The sequence below is a fragment of the Trachypithecus francoisi genome, unplaced genomic scaffold (assembly GCF_009764315.1).
Source record: "Trachypithecus francoisi isolate TF-2019V2 unplaced genomic scaffold, Tfra_2.0 Lachesis_group1, whole genome shotgun sequence".
In the NCBI taxonomy this organism is placed as follows: Eukaryota; Metazoa; Chordata; class Mammalia; order Primates; family Cercopithecidae; genus Trachypithecus; species Trachypithecus francoisi.
The window spans coordinates 118,253,261-118,271,660 of NW_022681454.1; the positions used below are offsets into that span (position 1 = coordinate 118,253,261).

At 41.3% G+C, this 18,400-nt stretch overlaps 1 protein-coding gene across 1 annotated transcript in view; it reads right to left on the reverse strand.

Moving 5' to 3' along the window:
* Positions 1-17,148, reverse strand: part of ANXA5 (annexin A5) — a 30,541-nt gene extending 13,393 nt beyond the window's left edge. Inside the window, exons 1-6 of the mRNA XM_033215151.1 lie at positions 17,009-17,148; positions 16,733-16,776; positions 5,298-5,382; positions 3,562-3,656; positions 2,256-2,369; positions 572-662 (exon numbers count right to left, since the gene is read on the reverse strand). Coding sequence (XP_033071042.1) covers positions 572-662; positions 2,256-2,369; positions 3,562-3,656; positions 5,298-5,382; positions 16,733-16,741 — 394 coding nt within the window. The 5' untranslated portion in view covers positions 16,742-16,776; positions 17,009-17,148. The remainder of the gene's footprint in view (positions 1-571; positions 663-2,255; positions 2,370-3,561; positions 3,657-5,297; positions 5,383-16,732; positions 16,777-17,008) is intronic.
* Positions 17,149-18,400: the final 1,252 nt, after the last annotated feature.

Genomic DNA, 18,400 nt, shown 5'->3' on the forward strand with positions numbered 1-18,400 from the left:
TCAGGCAGGAGAAAGAGCTGGCTATAAGAAATCTGGTAAGAAAAGGACTCTCTACCTCTACTTTTTATTTCCTTTTCTTGATTCTATTCATGGGATATATTTCAGGCTGAAATGCAGATTTCTGTTCATGAAAAAGGCATACACTTTATCAACTCTGATGTGGGAAAGAGTTTAGGTTTCTCTTCCAAAGTTCCAAAAGTACTTTTTATATAACTCCTAAATTTTGCTAACATAAAGCTAAATATTTTTAAAGGAGGAAAAACCATTTTTACCTTAATGTTAACATAAAGACAACCTGTGTATCCCTACACTAATTGCAAATCCTATGCAAAAGTAAACTCCATCTTCAGCAGCAGCTTCTTATAAAATGTTAAAATAGAAGAGGATAACAAGCCAGTCTTTTCCTTACTGAAGGAGAAAAATAGCTTGAATTGCAGGTCATTCATTCATTCATTCATTCAATCATCATTTACTGCCTGCCTCCCATACCTACAAAGGACTGCATTCAAATCAGAGAAATGAAGGAAGTAACAGTGGAGGTGAAGTCAAAATATAACTCACAAACATTTACCTTCTTCATAAACTTCTTTGATGGCTCTTAGTTCTTCAGGTGTCCTTGAAGCAATAATTTCTGTCAGTACTTTTTCATCTGTTCCAGCTCCCTGTTTAGAGATTTTAATAGGGAAAACATGTCAATAAGATTTGAAAGAAAGTTATTTTCCCAGAATAGATGTTACCCAAATTGCACAGTTATATAAATATTATCCAGCATAACATGGATTTATTTGTATGTGAGTTCTATTAGTTACAGAAGTAACAAATGTTAAATGATTTTCTCTCCAAAGACCACTTTATTCTTTTTGTCTAATGGAAAACAATGTTTCTCATGTGTATGTGTGTATATATGTGTACATATATATAACCAGTTACATAAATTTGTAACTTTTAATTTGATCACTTAATTCTAGTTTAAAAGTAAAACATTTTAATGAAAATTGAAGTAATTTTTAAAAACTGAAAGAGTAAAAATGAAAATTTCACATAAATGTACACGGAAGAGCACTGATACTTAAACAATATGACCCTCAAAAGATAAACCCCTGACCCCCAAGTTAAGTGCTGTGCAGTCACAGGAAAATTCTACATCAAAGGTAACGATAAATATAGCATTGCTTAATTATTAGGAATTAAAACAGTATAAAGGAATTGAGAGTTGCTTTCTGGATTTTTGAAAAATCATTTTAGCTGGCTTTCCTTTTTCTGCTTTTAAAAATCACATCTACATCATTAAACTAAGAGATGCAACAATACAGCTGAACTTAATTTTTTTTAAAAGATAGTATATTCAAGCCTTATTCTCTTTATATTTCTAACTTTGCCAAAAATCAAGCACTGAAAAACCTAGAGTTCATTCTCTGGCAGAATTTCAACTACTGCTGACATTTCAGAAGCACTTAGCAAAAAAAGTACTTTTCTCAATAACCTAAGATTTTTGTTTATTCCAAAAGAATCACCATAGGAAAATGAAGAGACTGAGCACAAACCAGCTCCTATCAGGATGACCCTTCTCCTCTCCACTCCATCAGTAAGAATCCCTGAGAAACATTATTTCCTTGTTAAATTTCAGTGTGCCCATTCAAAATCTAACAGCTAACAACTGAACTACTTCCTGTCCCACGAGCCTAAACAAATGTGTCAATACCGTCATATTTATACAACATTCCAAACACCAGTCAAGGGAATACACATTTAGTTTTCGTTCCAACTGAAATTACAGCAAGTTTACCGGCTACTTCATTTTAGCATTTAGAAGGGCAGGAAAGAAGGAAAGAGTATGAGAAAATATTTATCTTGAAAATTCTCTCTGACGCTTTACCTTTTAACCTAAAATGATGTTATTGTTCCCTAATCAGGCAATTTTCCATTTAAAAAGATAAAATAGCTCATCTGTAATATTTTTTAAACATCCTCAAAATCAGAAGACAGGCATGAAAATAAAATACAAAAAGCTATAAAAATATTAAAATTTTAAGTAGCCCAGTATTATTGAGTTTAAATGTACAAAAAGATGAAATGACACATTTGTAATTTTCTCCCTCCTTTACTGCTTATTGCCTCCCACTTTTGTCTTCCAAGCAACTCTCACTGAAATAATCAGATAAAATGTTTTAAATATGACAAATAAGAGGAAGTAATTACCAAAACAAAATAATACTATTTATGACAAGAATGTTCCTTTCACTCATCCTTTTTACCTTCAAGGCATGTTTCAGTTCATAAGCGTCATAAAGCCGAGAGGGTTTCATCAGAGCCACAATTAACTTTTCAAATTTCCCAGTTAGTTCTGATTTCAGGTCATCCAGAAGATCCTAACCCACAGAAAATACAAATTTGTTAACCAGCAGAAATTGTAATAAGATTCTTCTTCAATATGAATGACAGGCCTTTGCTCTAATGAATTATTTATGTTGCCATCTCCAAGTAGAAGGCCCATGAGCTAAATAAAATCCCATAATCTTGAATAACATACTTTTAACCGGTGATCAAAATCTTACACTAAGGCAAACCCACTTACATGTCAAGATATTTGTTTCTAAAAGATGTTTTTCTTAACTTGAAAAAAAAAGAATACCTTTAAAAGTAGACTTAAAATATTGTATTTTAAAAATACTATTCTGAGAAACATCTTTTTTTAATTCCAAAAAATAATCATATAATGAAATTTACAAAGGACATTTAGTTTCTTATACCCAAACATAATAATTTTTTTCTTTTCTCTCAATATCTAACAACATTCAAATACGTAATAGATTATAGTCATTATTATGACTCCTGATCACTGGGTGATATCTGTTCCTATGGGGAAACTGTGTATGTAATTATGAAAAAATTATGTAATTATGAAAAAAACCCAGTATTTCCTACGTATAATTTTCAGCATACCACACAACTAAAAATGGGTGTTTAGAATACTTCCTTTTTTGCTTTGCATTTGTTTTCTTAATTGACATATGTTTTCAGAATAAGAAGGCTATATTTAAGTTTTTCATGCACGCACTAATTCATTTAAATCTAAATAATTCAAATAATTCACTTAAATAATTCAAATAATTTTTTTTGAATTGTTAGTCAAATAAAAGCATTTAAATCAACTAATTAAAAAATCCATGAGTTAAAATCATGACAAAAGGAACCAAGGCTGTGACCGTGTTAAAACAAAACATATTTTAATACAGGCTTACACCTAGAAAACAAATAGTAAGACATCCATGTGAACGTGAGTGGGAAGCACAGAGGAAAAGAAGAGGGACAGTTCTCACCACAGGATCTTTTGGCACCTCGACAGCATTAGGCAAGGAAAAACAATTATGTGAGGATAAGCTGGGTGAGCACTGTATCCCAAGAGCTGATAATTCAGAGGAGAGTGGAAAAGAAACAGAAGTAGGGAAGTTGCAATCACAAAATAAATGATGCTTACAAAAGAATATCAGTATATTCCAAACTAGTCTTATAACTGATAGCTGTTCTCCCATTCTCTCTTGGGATGAAGTGTGATCTTACCCTGCCAAACAGAGTCTTAAAAGCCGCAGAGATTTCCTGGCGCTGAGCGTTACTTCGGGATGTCAACAGAGTCAGGATGCTCTCCTCATCTGTGCCTGCAATTTATGGTTAACAATTACATTTTGGCTCCTACATGCATACTCTCCCAATGATCTCGGCAACCCGCTTCCCAGTCACCTTATTTTCTTGCCTCTCCCTATGCGAATATAAAATATATTTTATGGCCGGCGCAGTGGCTCACACCTGTAATCCTAGCTCTTTGGGAGGCCAAGATGGGAGGATTGCTTGAGGCCAGGAGTTCAAGACCTGCCTGGTCAACATAGTGAGACCCCCATCTCTTAGGAAAAAAAAAATATATATATATATATATATGTGTGTGTGTGTGTGTGTGTGTGTGTGTGTATATATGTGTGTGTATATACACATACACACTATATATATATAAATGTTTTATTAAAGTTTATTTAAAATTTACTATATATAAAATAGTATGTTTCCAATATATTCTACCCCTATTCCCAACATATTGGGAAGTAGATGGAAAAATACTCCTGCCTTTTACAAAACTTAGTACACCTAGTTTTTCATGCAACAGATACTCAAATAACAACTATCCACGAGGCACAATATGCTGGGTGTTACAGGGGATTGAGGGAAGAGAAAGAGACTCTGGCTTCAAATTACAATTTAAGGTAGAAATATAAAAACACACAAATAATTGTGAGCTAAGGCAAAATGTGACAAGTGCCTCAGGAGAGATCTAGGTGTCAAATGGGACTCAAAGAAGGGTCTCTTAGCTGATAGGAGGTGGAAGGGAGTCTTGGAGAATGCTTCGGGGAGAAGGTGACACCCACAAGTCTCAAAGGATGGAAGGATTGTGAAAGGCAGTGACAAAAGAAAGGACAGCTTTTGGAATGAGAGAAAAGCTCAGCAGTGGGGAAATACAGGGCTGTCATAAACAGCAGATAAGCCAGCATGGCTGGGTCTGAGAACACATTAAGCAGTAACGGGAGATGAGTCTGAAAAGGTGGGCTGGATGCAATGGAAGGACTTGCAGGGCCAGAAAGCACATGAATAGTAGTAAAAAAGGAGCCTGAGCACAGGAGATCAGTGACACATGGAAATCCTTGAGAAGAGAGGTTAAATGACTAGAAAAGAGGCTGGGGAAAGAGAAGAGACTAGCAGAATGAGAATGGGATATCTGATTGGGAACAGAGCTGCACAGCTGCTCACCTGCAGGGATAGCTGCCTCACCAACTCAGGCCTCTACCACACAGGTGAGGGTGACAAGCTCAAAAGCACAGAGGCTGAATTTAACTGCCTGTTCAGTTCTAGAGACTGAATATTAGGGATGGTTTATAGCAAGCTTGTCCAACCCATGGCCTGTAAGCCACATGTGGCCCAGGACAGCTCTGAATGCAGCCCAACACAAATTCATAAACTTTCTTAAAACATTATGAAATTTTTTTGCGACTTTTTTTTTTTAGCTCATCAGCTATCATTAGTATTAGTGTATTTTATGTGTGGCCCAAGACAATTCTTCCAATGTGGCCCAGAGAAGCCAAAAGATTGGACACTCTTGGTTTACAGTATTATTTATTATTTTGTTATCTTAACATGTCTCTTCTCCTACAGATTTCAGATCAAAATATTCTAAAATAATTCTTACTGTAATTAATGACTTGTTTGGAAAAACAAATATCACATTTGCTTTAGAAAGAGGAAGCTAAATATACCCAGGCCTTTCATGGCCTTCCGAAGAGTTTCTGCATCAGCCCGCTCATCAAATCCAGGGAAGTCAGTCACAGTGCCTCTGAGAACCTAATTCAGGAAACACAGTGGTATTATTCATGTCATGACTAATATGACAAAGTAAATAATACAAACAGGAAGCCGCTTGCCATATATCACGTTCAGTCATTAAATAAATTTACCATTTGATAAGATTTGTGACCCCTTTTGAGCTGGGAAGTGAAGCATTTACAATGGGGATTGGCAGGACCAATTCAGCACAGAAGCTATCCTGACCACCTGTAATACCATCAGTGGGAAGGCTGGCTCTCTCTTCTCTGTGACCAAACCCCACCAACACCTCCTGGTTCACAGAGGGCACTTCTTTGCAGGTTCCCTTTCCATTAAGTCTCACACCATTTTGATCTACAAGCATACTGAGCCCGCATTAAATCTTAATACCCTGTCCTGAGTACTCAATTCTAAGCAATGCTCTTGTTACATGCCTTTTCATCTAAGTCCTGTTTTTGTATACTTACTTAGGGACTTTATGATAACCCAGCAAAGCCTGAAATGATCGTTCATGTGTCAGAGGAATACAAATCTTTGAATTTAGAACTTTATAAAGGTATATTGGAAGACATTCTTCATAAAGCTTCCTGTTACACACTACTTTATCATATATATACACTGCTTTTAATAACCAAAATATCTTCATATTTCAAAAAAAGTTACTGATATCATTAGAGCCTTAGAGTCAGAAGGCTTTACTAATATTGAGCCATAAAAGTTTATCTTACGCTAAATGGAGGCTCACAGAATTTACTTGACCGGTAAACGTTTTTGCATTCCCTCAAAACTCCTGCTTATATACCATCTAAACTGAGAAACAAACAGCTAAAAGGACTGTAAAGCTAGCCTAGTTTACAATCTTACATGTCTTATTATAAATGCACAAAAGCACAGCCACCAAAAAGGAGGAAAGTTTCTTTTCCACCTTAGCGTCCGATTGTTGCATATGCCAACAATAACATAATACTAATCAAATTTTAAAAGATGACAACAGAGAGAGCGAGCCACGGTGAAGAACTTCCCCAGGACATAGTGTCAAAGATCAGTTCAGTGGCCTTCTCTCTGTAGTGGCACTAAATTAGGCTTCCTGAAAAAGTGGCACTCATGGATCCAGGAGATAACGACAAAGACTCTCTCTTTGGCCACACTTTGAAAGGCTCCCCTGAGCCCTCTTCTCAACTCGTCCTTGTCGCTGGGCCTCCTTTGCCTGCCTAGCAAGAAGCTTGCTAAGTCAGTTTAAGGAGTATACTCCTACTTTTGGAATCTGATCACTCTCTGTTATGAACTGAATATGTGTCCCCTCAAAATTCATATGTTGAAACCCTACCCCACTACATGATGGTAAATAGGAGGTAGAGCTTTTGTGAGATAATTAGAATTAGATGAAATCATGAAAGCATGAAAGCAGGTCCCCCAAAATGAGATCAGCATCCTTGTAAGAATCCGGAGAGAGCTTGCTTCTCTCTGCTCTGTCATGTGAGGCTACAATAATGTCTAGAAGACAGCCCTCACCACACCCAACATGCTGGCACCCTGAGACTTCCAGTCACCAAAACTTTGAGAAATGAATTTCTTTCTTTATAAGCCACCCAGTCTATAGTATTCTGTTACAGCAGCCCAATGAACTAAGGCACCCTCTATATCTGATCAATTTCCTCATCCCCTTCCCCCTACATCTGATCATCCTGGCCTGCCTTCAGCAAGAATCCTATTAAGTCAGTTTAGAATCCTATTAAGTCCCCTTAACTTGATGTTTCGTCTTAGTAACTTTCCATCCACTGACCTCACTCTGCTTGTTAGCTATAAATCCCCAGTTGTCTTCCCTGTATTCAGAGTTGAACCTAATCTCTCTACATGACTTACATTGTAATATTCTTGACTGAGGTCTTCCTTACCATCAGAATAACTTTTTCTTCAACAGTGGTCCTTACTCTTGTTCAAGAAGAGAAGACACACTGTTCTTTCCTCTGAACAGGGTCAGCTATGAAAGAACTTATGAGAAAACCTGACCTCATGAAGCCCCACATGACCTTAACTCCAAAGTCAAGTGGTATGATCATGAGGCCAAAAGAATATAATTCAAGAGAAAAAGAGGTGTTTCCAGGTTGATGTCCCAGCCCCAGGTTGTTGAAAGCACCACTGGTAGCAGCTTTCACTCCCTCTGTGCCTCAGCTAAACAAGGGACTGTGGCCAACTAGGAAAAGGGGAAGGGGAGCCTCTTTCCCACTTGTCTCGTGGAGAGGTTATGAAACTAAGCCAGGGCCGGGCGCGGTGGCTCAAGCCTGTAATCCCAGCACCTTGGAAGGCCGAGACGGGCGGATCACGAGGTCAGGAGATCGAGACCATCCTGGCTAATACAGTGAAACCCTGTCTCTACTTAAAAATACAAAAAACTAGCCGGGCGACGAGGGGGGCGCCTGTAGTCCCAGCTACTCGGGAGGCTGAGGCAGGAGAATGGCGTAAACCCGGGAGGCGGAGCTTGCAGTGAGCTGAGATCTGGCCACTGCACTCCAGCCTGGGTGGCAGAGCAAGACTCCGTCTCAAAAAAAAAAAAAAAAAAGAAAAGAAACTAAGCCAGAGCTGTTCATTCCACCAAGAGGGAAATCCACCCACAGCCAGGCTAGTCTCCATTTCCACCCCATCTAAGGAGCACAGACACATAAAGACCAATAGATTCCCTGCCATTCACATTCATTCTATACCTTAATCCATATGAAACTGAATGGTTGAATACTGACTTCATAAAAAGAGTTATAGTTTAGAAGATAAATCTGCAAGATTTGAGAAGATGATGCTTCAAAATTAAGTCTGGGTTAGGAAAGTTCTTTCTCTCAGATCAAGTTACAGCTTCTCTTTAATGAGACCACTTCAAATTGATCAATATCACTGTAAAAATGAAAAAACTCCACAAGTTTTCTTAATGTGAGAACTTAGAACTGAATGCTCCTTGCAGTTCACCTTTTTACTCATTGACTCACCACCTTTTGAATGCCTCCCACATCCAAAGTATTATACTAACTACTAGTTAAGAGTCAGGATCCCTCAAGTTAAGTATGAAATGACAGGCATATAACTAATCAAGTGCAGCAGAATATGTACACACAGAGGCTGGATTAGGGCAATGTGAGCACATTTGAGAGAACTATATTGGGAAGTGTGAAAAGAGAAAAAATTCAGGAAAAAAATTCCAACGACTCTTGAAAGTTGCCTGTGAATTTGCCAGGCCAATCTGGTACTTTGGATAAAGAGTTAAGTATTTCAACAAGCAGTAAGGTTGAAAGAAAAACAAGGGAAAGGTCGCAGTGAAGGGAGGGGAAGGGGATAAAAGCCATGCTAAAATGTGCAGACTTCATCCTGTAGTCAACAGGAAGCCACTGGAGGACACTCAGGCAGGGAAGAACAATGTCAACTCTCCACAGCAATATGCCTCTGGCAGCAGTGGACACGATGGAACGGACTGTGCAAGAGTGACAAGAAGACTGCTTAGAAACTAACAACACAAAGAAGGAAAGGAAGATCTAAACAAAGGCAGGGACAGAAACAGGCCCCGCGTAGACAGGAACTATTTAGGATGATTCTGTTTTTTGGATGAGAAAAAGGATGGCTGGCTTTGCATTTCTCCACAGTAGGCTTGTGAGTTGTCAGCATACACGGGTAGTAGCTGGAGGAGGCCACCGCGCAAGACAATATTAATGGGGTGAAAAGAGCCAGAGGAGAAAGAAAGGGAAGGTGACCTACAATCAGAGTGGCAGCTAGTATCTGCCAAGTGCAGCAATGCACCAGGCACCATGCACAGAGCTTCACACAGATCATCTCAGGGAAATCCCATCTTACAGACAAAGAAACATACTGGCTCAGAAAGGTTTTAGCAAATGAGTCACCCAAGTGACCATCAAACAAGCAAGTAGCAGAGATGGGACTTGAAGCCACAGGACCTTGACTCCTGGGCTCTTACCCATGAAGCTACACTGCCCTCCCAAAGGCAAAAAGAAAATCCAAGCAGGGTGATGGCATGGAAGCTAAAGGAGACAAATGTTCCAAGAGGAAAGAAAGAGGAGGCTGTGTCCAATACCACTGGAAGTCAAGGAAGAGCTAAGACTGAAAGGGTCCACTGGATAACTAGGAGGTCTCTGGTGACGTTTAATAGTCTGGCTATAGGACACTCAGGAATGAATTGAGGGAAAGACCGTCTCAATGAAACAATAGTTTGCAAACCAGGCTTTTTTTTAAAAAAAAAAAAGTTAAGAAAAAAAAAAAAAAAAGGCTTGATCCAGTTTATAGGCTATGAAGAAAATTCTGGAGAGACAGAGAGGTTAAAAACAGGGAGAAGTTAGAAACAGAAGAGACATGAGGGATTTGCCTAAAGGAAAAAGGTAACTGACACCAGAGACTGAAGGAAATTGGATGAAAGATGAATGGAAGAAAAGCATCTAAAAATCTCACCTACTAAGTATGAAGGAACAACTGCTGGTCCTCTTTTTGAGAGCTTTCTAGAAATTGTGAAACACTTTTGCTACATTCCATACAATCAGAGTCACCCACCAAGGATGACAAAGCCACGTAGCAGTATTAAGAGACCAGATGTGAATCAGAGAAATGAGTCAGAAGGGCAGAACCCTTGTTTGGACATCCTGCCCAAACCCCATCGCTGCCCACACAAAACTGTCTGCAAATGTGACTTCAAATGACTCATTCAAGAGGGCTTCCCCTGTTTCCTGGAGTCCTCACACTTTACGCAGATTAATGCCAACTCTTAAGTAGGTACTGCTCCCTCACCCATTCACCCATCCTCAGTTCATCCTCAATTCCCTTTATCTGCTTAAACCAATGCCTTAAGAAGAGAATTATAATATATTCTTAGATAATACTTGGCCAAAATATACAATTCACTCTTTTAATTCTCACCTTCGAAAATATCCATTCTTTAGGTCTATAATTGTGTTGGCTTTTTTTTCTCTAAATGAAAAAGTTCTTTACCCGCAAAGACTAGGTATGCCAAAATAAAATGAATAAAACCAACGAAACAACAAGGGAAGGGTTGCTTTTCTAGACACAGAACTTAGACATAAATAACAATTTCAAGTTTAAAGATGAGAAAGTATTCACCTGTCTGGAACATTTTATATAAAGCTTTCCTGAAGACACAGAAAAGGACTAAACTCTCTTTGTTCTCCAGTTCCATGTAATCAATATTTACTCAAATACCCGCCCCCCACCCTGCCCGCCACACCGGCATTCCACATAATATTAATTAGGAGCTGGAAATCATGAAGCAAACCACAAGCTGAGCAACTGCTAAGCCACTATGCAGTGATTTTTAAGGGTGGTTCTTCTGAGCCTCGGGTTTCCAAAGACCTTGGGGCCACTCCAAAAAACAGGAAGCTGGGAGGACAATTGCCTTCCAACTCCATGTATATACACCAGGGCCCTACCTTATGTACGTACTAGGGGCCCGTTAATATTTCCTGCAATAATGGTTCCCACTAATAAGAAAATAAATTGTTTATCACTGTACTACGAAAAAAAATAAGAGCATAAAAGAGGGAAATGTCAGTGTGACCTGATTAGGCTTTGAGCTGCAAAGTAAAATAAATATCAGGGAAAAAATTAGGATCTCCAAGAAGACTGAGGAGTACAAACACATCAGAGGTCAGAGACATGCTCTCAACCCCCAATCCTAACCCTTGCTCTAATCCCAACTCAGAAAAAGTGAATGTTATACTTCAAAGCGTTAAACTCGAACTAGTCTATTGCTTACTTTTGTGTAATTTCCTTTCCTTTTCATGCTCCTTTTTACTTGTTTTTGCTTCTTTCCATTTGTCTATCCATCCTACTACCTCTGACCTGTTTGTTAAAATCAAATGCAAGGGAGAAAAAAACATCACTGGAGAACAGACTAAGTTGTTTGCATCGTGGTAGAAAAGAAGGTTTTGATAACAAAGTAAAGCTTTGTAAAATGATTTAAATTTTTGTTGTGTATTTCTTTAATGCTCTGTGTTTAATGTTGTGTCTCTTTACCAGTGTAAGAATGACTTCCCTTGGCAAACACTAATAAAATGGAAAGTTAAATTGTGTGCTCCTACAAGTTGCCCAAGAATAACTCCAGTGATGTCTTGAGTGAGTTAAAGTGAGCAGGTGGCACTGGCCACACTGAGTTCTCACTGGAGGTCAGAGGAGAGTATGCTATTTTACCAAACTGTTCCACTGGGCATTCCATGAATAACATTTAAAAAGTTCTATCAATAACCAATTCATTCACACTGGCATTTCAAAAACAATCACGGGTATAGATTTCTCATATTAGAGAAGAGTGTATACAGATTCACAATTTCATTTCCTTTTGTATCTAAACAAGGGGCACAAATCTAATGAACATGGCTGTTCCTAGACAAAGGTAGGAAATAAATCAGCTTCAAATCTTTTTTAGTGGAAGAGATAAATAATATATAAACAAATGGATCTGGCCAGATGCTGTGGCTCACGCCTATAATCCCAGCACTTTGGGAGACCAGGGCACGTAAGGTCAGGAGTTTGAGACTAGCCTGGGCAACTTAGCATAAACCCCGTCTCTACAAAAAATACAAAAATTAGCTGGGCACCACCACACCCCACTATGGTCCCAGCTACTCATTCAGGAGGCTGAGGTGGGAGGATCACTTGAACACTAGAGGCAGAGGTTGCAGTGAGCCCAGATAGTGCCACTGCACTCCAGCCTGGGTGACAGGGTGAGACTCCGTCTCAAAACAAAACAAAACAAAAAAAAACAGAACCTACAGAAATAAAAGAGCATTTAGAGGACTTAGAGATCATATATACCTTACTATTCACTAGATAGTGCCATCTGAGTGTTTTCTAAGAAACTCAAATTCAACATATCCTCTACTGTTTCTTCCCTGCCTCAAACCTGCATTTTTTTTCCAAAAAAAAAAAACCACCCACACACAATCAACCATGGTCAAGCAAGCCAGTCCTGTGACCCTCCCCTGACCCTTTATCAGTTAACAACCACCCCACTCAAGTATCAAATTTGCCCACCCTCCCCGACAGGCCCCTCCTATCTAAAACCTGAGACACTGCCTACTTTAAGCCTTTGAGGTCTCACTGGGATTACCACAACAGAGCCTATGTGGTTTTCCAATACTCAGCTTCCCTCTCCCTTCTCTCAACCCCCACTCCACCACCCTGCCTTTGCATCTTCCAGAAATGCACCCATCACACTGGCCCCAGGGTGAGCTTTGTTTAATATAAATCTGACAGTGGCACACCTCAACCGGCAACTCTTTGATAGCTCTCTATTACCTATAAAATGGTTCATAATCTTTAGTGCTGGCTCCTGTCTACCTATCTGGCATTCCTTTCCAAGACAGGGCTTGATTTCCCCACCTCACTGCAGTTTCATTCCATCATGCTAAACTCTTTTATACCAAGTATTTATTTGCTGTTGTTGCCTCTCAGTATAATGGCTTCCCTCCTTTGTCCCATACAAAGAATGCCAGCTAAGTAACCTCAATTTCCCCTGCTGTGAAACAAAAATAGTAATACCTATTTCCAAAACTATGTTATGAGGACTAAATAATGCACACACGAGACTTGGCAATGCATCTATTATATCAATAAATCTTAGATCCATTTCCCATTGCGCTCATGTTTAACAATACCTGGCACACAGTGAAAGTGCAAAAGCCTCATACATTCATGAATGCATGCACAGATGAAAAAGAGAACAGTTAAGAACTAGTGTCCGGCCGGGCGTAGTGGCTCATGCCTGTAATCCCAGCACTTCGGGAGGCCGAGGCACACGGATCACTTGAGGTCAGGAGTTCGAGACTAGCCTGGCCAACAGCGAAACTCTGTCTCTACTAAAAATACAAAAACTAGCCAGGCGTGGTGGCACATGCCTGTAATCCCAGCTACTCGGGAGGCTGAGGCAGGAGAATCACTTGAACGCAGGAAGCAGAGGTTGCAGTGAGCTGAAATCGTGCCACTGTGCTCCAGCCTGGACAACAAAGCGAGACTCCATCTCGGGGGGGAAAAAAAACTAGCTTCCAAAGAAATGAAGCCAGGAGTATAATTTCTTGCAATTAATCAATTGTTTACATATTATGTAAATTACTACACTGAAAGACTGGGTCTAAGAAGTACTTAAAGCAAAGGTCTTAGGAGCCCTAATTTTTAAAAACCAGATGCATTTGTGAAATTTTAGAATAGTGTGAAGGATATATGAATAAAATGTATTTCAGGAATGAATCTATGCTGTAAAAGCATTGTTATATTTTACCATTTTGAACTTTTTTTTTTTTTTTTGTCTTGCTCTGTCTCCCAGGCTGGAGTGCAGTGGGCGGATCAGAGCTCACTGCAAGCTCCGTCTCCCGGGTTTACGCCATTCTCCTGCCTCAGCCTCCCGAGTAGCTGGGACTACAGGCGCCCACCACCTCGCCCGGCTAGTTTTTTGTATTTTTTAGTAGAGACAGGGTTTCATCGTGTTAGCCAGGATGGTCTTGATCTCCCGACCTCGTGATCCGCCCGTCTCGGCCTCCCAAAGTGCTGGGATTACAGGCGTGAGCCACCGCGCCCGGCCATCATTTTGAACTTCTAAGTCATTAAAAGAAGAAAGCCGGACTGCCTGCCTCTAACTAGCTTGATCACCTGTGTAGGCTTTCTAAGGAGAACTGGATATTAGATAAAGAAATTAGGGTTTGCTGAATGCCAATGAATTGCTCAGTGGCTTGCAAAGCAGCCAAATAGTTTTGGATCTAGTTCTTTCTCAGCAGCCAAAATGAACTTAAGAGTTAAACAGATAAGGAACTGAGAGAGACCCTCAGGAGCAGCACAGGCCATGGATAACAGGTAACCCTGATCTAAGATCCCAAGAGTAACATTAGCTCCAGAGAGACTTGACTTTAAAAATGAATGGCATGAAAAGATGCAATCAATATCTAGTCAGCTCCTCTGGAATGAGCTTCATCTCAAATTTATTTATTTACATTTATCCTGCTTGCTTGGCACAGGGCTTTTTTAAATTATTATAATAATTTTAAACCAAACGAAAATATTTCTGATCAAACCTTGTAACTTAAACATATATCACAGAGATAATTCTGATGTTCATGAAGTTTCTAATGAACAATTATGTAGCCTAATTTTGCCTTCATGACATTCTTACTGCTCAGATGCCGCACCCAACTTTAACACTAAACTTTTTTTTTTTTTGAGACATAGTCTTACTCTGTTGCCCAGGCTGGAGTGCAACGGCACGATCTCAGCTCACTGCAACCTCCGCTTCCTGGGTTCAAGTGATTCTCCTGCCTCAGCCTCCTCCCGAGTAGCTGGGATTACAGGTGTGCACCACCACGCCTGGCTAATTTTTGTATTTTTAGAAGAGATGGGGTTTCACCATGTTGGTCAGGCTGGTCTCAAACTCCTGACCTGGTGGTGATCTGCATGCCTCAGCCTCCCAAAGTGCTGGAATTATAGACGTGAGCCACTGTGCCTGGCCAATACTAAATATTTTAACAAAACGTTTTACTTTCATGATTTCCAAGAATAACTAGTAACAAAACTAGAGCAAAATTTAACACTGTGTATCTTTTTTAAAACATAAGTTTTATGATGAGTAAAAACTAGTTTTGATAGAAACCAGTCTTGGTGTTATACTGTCATAGGGCTCAGGTACATAATTTTATATGCAAACCACCATTCTAGGTTTTGTATACACATGGCCTTTATGATACTAATCATTCCTTGAAATTATTAAAATTAATGTCCACAACCGGAAAATATGTTCACTTACACTATTTGGGTAAACAGTCTACATGATGAAAAGGAATTGATGGGACCTCAGACATCACGGGGGAACTTACAAGAGATTCAAGAAACTGCCAAATGAGCAAAGATAGAGGGAATTATTATTCTGTGCTTGTTAAATCTTCATGTACCTCACCACACCAGCATATCAAGATAGGAAAAATATTTCTCAGGAAAGGAAAGCTAATTCCGCATAAAAGTATCCCTTCTATGGAGAAGAACCTAAACCAAACTTTCCACTTGAAGTAATATGAGAACTGTTTTACTGTAACATTTAAGTGCAAAAGAGAAGGTAAGAATGGGATCACTGTATAAGTTCACTAAAGTAACCAACTCATCTTAATCCTCCCATTTTCACTTGGAAAGGACCAAGAAACCTTATTCAATTTTGATAAGTCAATCTGATAAAAAGTGAACTATAAATAAGAGAGAACATTGTTTTAGCAGTTAAAACACTTGTTTGAAAAAAACCATCTGGACTCTGACAAGCCAGTTAGATTGACAAGATCTGTGAAATCTGTATAACATGGTCAATATTTAAAGACCTTAAACTATCTTCTCTTTCCTACATTTTTGATAAACATTAATAATAGTAAAGAAGCCAGGCGCAGTGACTCAGGACTGTAATCCCGCCGAGGCGGGAGGATCACTTGAGGCAAGGAGTTTGAAACCAGCCTGGCCAATATGGTGAAACTCCGTCTCTACTAAAAATACAAAAATTAGCCGGGCGTGGCGGGGCGCCTGTAATCCCAGCTACTTGGGAGGCTGAAACAAGAGAATTGCTTGAACCCGGAAGGCAGAGGTTGTAGTAAGCGAGATCACTACATCACTGGACTCCGGCCTGGGCGACAGAGTGAGAGTACCTCTCAAAAAAAAAAAAAAAAAAAGGAAAAAAAACAGTAAAGAAAGCCTGCAGTAGATTATCAATTTCTGAAACAGTCCCAAGTCCCAAGGCAAATTCAATTGAGAATTCGTTCCACGAGTTCATTGCTTAAGAAAAACAGCGCTTGTGTTTAATCTTTTGCATTAAAAAAAAAAAAAAAAATCAGAGCCTACAACCTACAGTTTATTTTAGTAAAACTGGGCTGAGCAACTGGAAAAAGCCAATGCTCCATCACAGTATTAAAATACAGAAAACTTTGCGGAAAAAAAATAAAGGAAGTCAAGGAGGGGGGGAAATGCGTTCGCCTCACATGACCACGATGAGCTGTTTTTGCTCTGGTTCTAATCTGAGCGACTCTCTGGATTTTAACGAAGGCCCACTTTTACACATTCACTCATGAAAAGGGAGCGCACACAAATCCGGCCACGTCACCAGCTGCTGCGCGCGAAGGCAGCTTGGCGGCGTCGGTGCTGGTTCCGGCGGGCGCTCCGCGAGGAGAACCGGGACACAGGAAAGGGGGCGGGGAAGCAAAGGGGGAACAAGAAAGGTGGAAGCGATGTCCCCAAAGCAGGTTCCGTTTCCTCCTAAACTTTTTGGCCTTCAGACAAATCCTAAAAGTCCCTCGTCGCAGCATACAAAGTTGTGCGTAAATCCGGCGCGGTGCGGGGCGCACGGCCTTACCTGTGCCATGGCGACGAGTCAGGCCAGGGGAAGGTGAAGCAAGACTGCAAAAGAGAAGAGACCTCGAGCTTAGCGCGCCACTCGCAACTTGCGCCCTCCCCAAGCGCAGGTCCGCGGGGAGGCGCTAAGACAGCCCGGAGGGCCCCGCCACGGGGCCGACCCGCCCTCTCGCAGCTACCAGGACAGCTCTCGGCCGAACGTCCGCGTGAACCCAGTGCCCTGCGACCCCGCTCCCCTCTCCAGAGGGAGGCCCCTCCCCGGGCTGCGGCCACTCACCCAGACTGTGGGACCCAAGTGCCCCGAACCACCGGGAAAGCGGCGGAGCGCCGGGCGACGGTACGCTGGGCAACGCCTGGATGAGGACGCCGAAGGATCGGGCAGCTGCACCGAGACTGATCCAAGCAACGGAAACGCCAGCGGCCCCGCCCCGGCCTTGCCCGGCTTGGCCCGGCCCACCCCCGTCAGGGACTCAACCGCAGGCAGGCCGCGCCAGCCCGGCCCGCCCCTGCCACGGCCTCAGCGCGCCTGCGTGGATCGCGGCTAGTCCCAGTCGGTCGTTCGCGGCGTGGACTGTCCCGCGGCTCTCGCGGGCCTGGGTGGGGCGCGGCCGCAGCGCTGCTGGAACCAGGAGGGGGCGGCCGCTCCCCCGAGGGCCCCAGGGACCGTCTTGTTCTCGCCTTGAGGGAAGGGCATGGGGAGCTGTCCAGGACTCGGGGTTTTGGAGGTGCTTGAGCCTCCCTGCCTTCTGTGACCGTAGGAACCGTAGCCTCACTTGGGTGCTCGACAGAGCAGTGCATGGGCGTCTTTCTGGAGGCGAGACAAAATCATCGCAGCTAAGGACAGCGCGCCTTTGTCGATGGGATAGAAAAAACGTGAAGGGAGGGCCGTTTCCCCAGTTGTTTTTGTTTCTGTTTTGTTTTGTTGGTTTTGTTTTGTTTTGTTTTTTGAGACGGAGCCTCACTCTGTCGCCAGGCTGGAGTGCAGTGGGGCTCACTGCAACCTCTGCCTCCCGGGTTCAAGTAATTCTCGTGCTTTAGCCTCCTAAGTAGCTGGGATTACAGGTGGCCGCCACCACGCCCAGCTGTTTTTTGTATTTTTAGTAGAAACGAGTTTTCACCATGTTGGTCAGGCTGGTCTCGAACCCCTGATATTGTGATCCACCCGCCTCGGCCTTCCGAAGTGCTGGGATTACAGGCATGAGCCACTGCGCCCGGCCTGTTTTGTTGTTGTTATTGTTGTTGTTTTGTTGTTTTAAATGCTTATGATTGCTGTCTAGATGGCCCTCTCTTAAATGTATAGCCTTCTAGTAGCATATGTGGGGTATTCCAAAGCCTCTGCTTCCAATCAGTTTCTGTTTTCAAAACTAGCCTAGAACTTTAATATGACTTAAATATAAGCCATGCCTCATATTGGTTCCACATAAAATATATGAGCATATGAGAGAGAGGGGGAGGGAGGGAGAATCTACAGCGTATTGTACTAGCATGGTGCTGTGTTCTGTGAAAGGGCCTTATATGCAAAGGAGCCCCCAAATGCGAAGAAGCCAAGAAACCAAAGAACAAGGCAGACAAATCCAGTCTGTCGGTAATAGGTGTGTTATTGGAGGATATCATAGACAGAAGCGTGACCTTGGGCGGCAGCAAGCAGATAAATTTCTACACTGTTACT